Genomic DNA, 6000 nt, shown 5'->3' with positions numbered 1-6000 from the left:
ACACCTCTGGCCATTGATTACGTTGGGTCGTTTATCAGTCACAGATACTGTGCGGCCAATCTGACCCAATATGGCTCACTTTTTCTATATATCTTGCTCTGTCGAGCGGCAAAAGTTATTCTACACCGGCTAAACTGGGTTAACCCCATGCATTTACACTGTGGGGGAATGGACTGTTTTCCCCCACGCCGACTCCGCCCCCCATGCCACGCCCCCAGCTATGACACGACGCCGACCAAGTCTATAAAAGACGCCCTACTCTCCGCCTACTGACCTAATGCATAAACATTATGGGAAGAGCGCTTGCCAGACGGGATTTAAACTTTGTCGGCTGGAGACCCAAGTTTGGTTTGAAGATGAGAAATGTCCCAAGCACAATGTTCTCTCTCCAGTCCTGATTTCTAACACACACTCGTTGTCGTTCGGCTGGTTTTGTGTCTGCAAGAGCAGAAACTAAAGCTGATGCTCTCCGTGTGTTTCTGTCGTGTTCATATGTACATTGAATGAGCTTATTTTGTCCATTAGATCGAAAGTTCTGAAAAATCCCATCCATGTACTCACCCATAGACCCTTCCCTCAAAGAAATCAGGACAGAAGCGTTTGAAAGTGGACAAAAGAGACGGATTAAAACACCGGGTGTAAACGGGAATGTGTCTCCCTCGTCTACTTGTAATCCGATCCACCAAAACGCATCTTAATACCAGATGTAAACAGGGCCTTTGAGACATTTACCATATACACCTCACTCACTATAGACTCTTTGTACCGAAATGTTCTGCTATTCCATAAATCTCACCTCCTGTCCTGTGATGAGTAGCAGACTGCTGTCTCTCCCATGATGCACCTGTCTGCAGATATGATCGAGAAGCAGCAGCTCGCTCCAGCAGTTATGCAGCAGTCGCATCTGATCTCCCACCTAAATCATGGGAAAGGAAGAGTTGTTATGTGCTCACAGTATTAGGTCTCTATGACGCTCATTTAAAGCATAATATTGTGACTTAAGTGCCAGGTGTGGGTCAAGAAGTGTGAGGACTTTATTTAATCCAAAAGCAAAATTTTGGAGAAAAGGTGCAGCAGGACTGGAGCAAGACACAACAAACAGACAAGGCTTTCACACGAGGAACATAGATGACGATCTGGCACAGGACAGAGAACTATAGGAGAATAAATAGGGAAGGTAACAAGGGAGATCAGATGGGGCAAATTAACCAATCAGGTAACAAGAGGGCGGGGCCAAGACTAGAGACTGAAAGAGGAGCAATTGACCTATCGGTAAGCTCCTCTCCTCGAACGCAGATGAGCCAATAGCAGGTGAGTATCAGTTGCGCTGGGACCGGAACTCGGACATCTTTACGTGTCAGCGCCATAGAGAAACATTGGAAAATCCGAAGCTCTCATCGGTTTGATGGTGTTTATACTACAAAAATGCTAAAACGTCGTGCCTGAGGTACTGTAACACTGATTCCAGGGAACCTGAGAGGATTTTCTGTTTGTCATACTCTCGTTAAGTTACGATTAAAGTCCCTGCTAACATACAAACCGAAATAACTAACTGTTCTCACGTCATGTAAAGGTGTGGGTCAAAAACACGAAGGTCTACATTTCAGTGCCTCTCCATATTAAACTGGTTATATGTAAATTTATTAAATTTTAGATATGTTTAAGGTGAGTTGTTTTGCAGATGCAAAGTTTACCAGTTATTAACTGCACCCCCGAAAAGTCATAAGCTCTGTGTATATGTTTGTTTACTGTTAGTTGTATGAGTGTTTTTGAGTAATTTGCTGTGTATGTTAATGGTAATGCAACGGAGAGAGCTAGTTTGTGAATGAGACGTTATTGCGCACTTCTTATGCTTTGTTTGTTCAGCTCTTACGATGATTTTTTGGAGTGAAAAAGGACATCATAAACTTGATAAACCAACAGTAAAGTTTGGCCATCATTCAGACGGGGTATACGCTACATTCTGTGTCCAAAAACATCTTGGGATAATGTTTTCACACTGACAGCTGTCATTGTAAGATATAGCAACTCCGTTTGTTTGTCAGAGTTAGCAACAGTAACTAAGGGGGGCGGGGCTTACCGATAGGTCAATTGGCACATGGAAACAAACAAAACAAATATGACAAAAGCTGTGCTCACACAAACCCACAGGACAGAAGAGCACATGCCAGACAAACACATACACCCTGTGTGTGTGTAACACAAGAAGGACAGATGCGCACGGAGCATGGACGTCAGGACACCGAAAACCAAGCCGTGCACTCACACAAACACAAGATCCTGTCCCAAACTAAGAACAAGACCAATCAAGGTGACAGGACCCTGACACTATATAGGGATAGTTCATTCATTTACTCATCCTCTTGTCGTTCCAAACCTCTTTGACTTTCTTCTGTGGAACATAAAAGTCATGGGCTGCATCCGAAATCGCATACTTCCCTACTATATAGTAATGATCGGTGCTTTCGAAACCTTTACGAATCAGTGGTTCAGAGCGCGTTTCAAACTGTCGAAGTCAGGTGATTTCAGCAAACAAGGCTTCGTTACGTCATAACTGTTTCAAAACATTCCAATGGTTCACCGGGGCGATGATCTCTGTGAACCCATGAATCATGCAGATTCATTAGATCGCCCCCCAGCGACGAATCATTGAACAAATGTCTATTACCTGAGTATGAAGTGTCTAAGTGCCTATTTCCTGATCTCTGATGAGTTTTATACATTTGTTGACATTTTACTGAGCTATTAGCAGAGGTGGAAAGTAACGAATTACATTTACTCGCGTTACTGTAATTGAGTACAGCTTTTCTGTGTACTTCTACTTTTTAAGTAGTTTTTAAAATCTGTAATTTTACTTTTACTTAAGTATGTTTTGTTTGAAGTATTGTACTTCGCTACATTTTAAACCACCCCCGATACTGAGTAAAAATAAGTAATACAAAGGGGGTAAAAAAAATCGCGATCCGGAAACGACTGCATTGAATTGAAGGGTGGGAGAACAAACACGCAAAAATCACAAAAAGATGGAGACGGACGGACAAGACAGACGTCAGACCCAGCTGAAAGCGAAACGCCGTAGTGAACTCCTGGATAGTATGGCAATACTTAAATAGCCGGGTGTTGTCCTGGGGGATATCAAATTAGCAAACAAAATGCAAAGGAGGAAACACATAGAACATGTTCGGGAACACCCTCTGTGCAGATAAAGGTAATGCACGTTTATAACTTAAGGCCGAATGACTGTCGCTGGAAGGTCACATGACAATGACAGCATGGCGAATGTATTACGTCCAGATTACATGCATGCTACACACACTCATACTATATAGCATTACTGAAAAAAAGCAAGCATTCAAAATAAGTACCTATACTCATGAGAGAATGCGATTTCAGACGGCGCCAATGAGAGGGGTCAGTGACATCATAACTTATTGAAATAAAGCTGAAATATTAAATCAAAAACTTGGGTCACACTTAAGATTAGGGTCCAATTCTCACTATTAACTATGACTTTTGCCTCCTAATTACTTTTTATTAATAGTAGATAGTGGTAAGTTTAGAATTATGGATATGGAATATGATCATGCAGGATAAGGCATTAATATGTGCTTTATAAGGACTAATAAACAGCCAATATCCTAGTAATATGCATGCTAATAAGCAACTAGTTCATAGTGAGAATTGAACCCTAAACTAAATTTACCAAAACTTAGAAATGATTCAAATTTCAGTTTTCATTATTACATTTTTTTAAGCTATTTTATATTTAAATTTCTAAATAAAAAACTAAGCACCTAAAATTAATGAACAAAATGACTAAAGTGAAAACAGAAAATATAAAAATATTTATAAATAGTTCACTAAATAATACTAAACTAATCCGATGTTGTTTTGGACCCCATTGACTTTATATTTTGTATTTATTGTTCATCTTTCCCTGTATGTGCAAAATAAACGTTTTTTTCCAAATATATTCCTATAGCGTTTCACATTAGAAAGAAAGTCATCCAGGTTTGGAACGATGTGAGCGTTATAAAACAGAGAGACGAGTGATTGGTTTGCTCAAATAAATGATAAATGTGAGGTCTCAAAGCTCTCCTTTTGAATAAATGGGTGTGTGAGAGTCCATAAAAGCTCCAGAGAGTGCATAAAGCCTATATCTCATAACTGCAAACAGGCTCAAAAGGTGTTCAATAGGAGCAGATATTTCATACATGATCAGAAAAAGAAATGTAAATATTCCAAAGACTTTACGACAATTCTCCTCTCAATAAAAGGCCCAAACGGTAATAAATGTGTGACATCCAGTTGGTTTAACTCAAAGCGCGTCACCTCTGACTCTCACATCTGAACGTTTCGGTTACTAACGTAACCTCGGATCCCTAAGATGAGGGAACGAGTATTGCGTTTTGCTAAAACGCTATGGGGGAATTCCTTTCCTCGAGATATTGAAGCAAATTTTTATCCAAAAATACCTTTTATACGCAGTGCAGCTGCACAACTCTCAGCAGGAAGCAGCTGCGTGCTGATTGGCTGTGCCGCTGCAACTGCAGCAACCTATAGCGAGACCGTGGGGCGGGACGGACCAATCAGGTCCTTCCAAATTCCCGCCACAAGGGGCAACAGAATTTGCATAGCCTAGGGTATATAAGACCCACTCTCGCAAGGTTATGCCTCTAGTAGAATGGGCTTTAATGCCTAAGGGGCAACTGAGATCTTTAGACTCATAAGCCAGTGATATAGCATCCACTATCCACCGTGACAGGGTCTGCTTTGTAACCGCGTACCCTCGGGTGCGGCCGCCAAAGCATACAAAGAGCTGTTCAGTTTGCCTGTAAGCAGCGGAACGCTCTATGTATATTCTCAGCGCTCTGACAGGACAGAGCAAATTAGCATCTATTTCATCTGACTGCGATGAAAGTGCCGAAAGTGAAATGACTTGTGCTCTGAACGGAGTTGAAAGCACTTTAGGTACATATCCATGTCTTGGTTTGAGGACGACTTTGGAGTCGTTTGGCCCAAATTCCAGACACGAGGCGCTCACAGAGAGCGCGTGCAGATCACCCACTCGCTTAACTGATGCAATCGCTAGCAGAAAAGCAGTCTTTAGTGACAGGAGCTTTAAGCTCACAGAATGCAGAGGCTCAAATGCAGAGCTCTTCATGGCATCCAGGACCGTGGACAGGTCCCATATAGGGACTGAAGGGGGGCGAGGTGGGTGAAGCCTTCTAGCCCCTTTAAGGAAGCGAACAATGAGATCGCTCTTTCCTAGTGACAGTCCGTTCACTTGAATGTGATACGCTGCTATAGCAGCCACATAAACTTTGAGCGTGGAGGGGGAGCGACCCGCGTCCAGAAGCTCTTGTAAAAATGTAAGCACCTCTGACACTGCACAATCATGTGGGGTCAGATTTCGCGCTTTACACCAGTCTGAAAAGACTGACCATTTGCCTGAATAGAGCCGCCTAGTTGTGGGGGCTCTAGCTTCAGTAATAGTATTCATTACGCCTTCAGAAAGGTTCTCATGTACCCGTTGATGGGCCAGACATGAAGCGCCCATAGATCGGGACGGGGATGCCAGATCTGCCGTTCCGCCTGCATGAGGAGGTCTCTCCTCAGCGGGATCGGCCACGGAGCTGCATCTGACATCTGACTCAGCAGTGAGAACCAAGGTTGATTTCGCCAAAGCGGGGCTATTAAAAGCACAGCGCATTTGCTCTCCCTGATCCTCACTATGACCTGAGGTAACATTGAGATTGGGGGAAACGCATAAAGAGGAAGGTTGGGCCATTCGTGGGCCAACGCATCCTCGTGCTTGGAGAAATATATTCGGCATTGAGCATTGTCTTGTGAGGCGAAAAGATCCACTTTTGCCTCTCCAAACTTGCCTCAAATTATCTGAATTATATTTGGGTGAAGAGACCACTCTGCAGGGGACACTTTGCCCCTGGACAGCATGTCCGGACCCAAATTCAGAATGCCTGGCACGTGAGTCGCTCT

The 6000-nt window shown here is 43.0% G+C and overlaps 1 protein-coding gene across 1 annotated transcript in view; it reads right to left on the bottom strand.

The window, feature by feature from the left end:
- The window catches only part of nr5a1a (nuclear receptor subfamily 5, group A, member 1a), a gene marked incomplete at both ends in the record, with an annotated part of 31368 nt that overhangs the window by 4058 nt on the left and 21310 nt on the right, over positions 1-6000 (bottom strand). The window contains one exon of the mRNA XM_079826833.1: positions 797-916. Within this exon, the coding sequence (XP_079682959.1) occupies positions 797-916 (120 nt within the window). The remainder of the gene's footprint in view (positions 1-796; positions 917-6000) is intronic.

This window comes from Gobio gobio, assembly GCF_949357685.1.
Source record: "Gobio gobio genome assembly, chromosome: 10".
Taxonomy (NCBI): domain Eukaryota; kingdom Metazoa; phylum Chordata; class Actinopteri; order Cypriniformes; family Gobionidae; genus Gobio; species Gobio gobio.
Note: the sequence above shows the minus strand (reverse complement) of the source record. Positions and strands in the feature narration are given on the sequence as shown.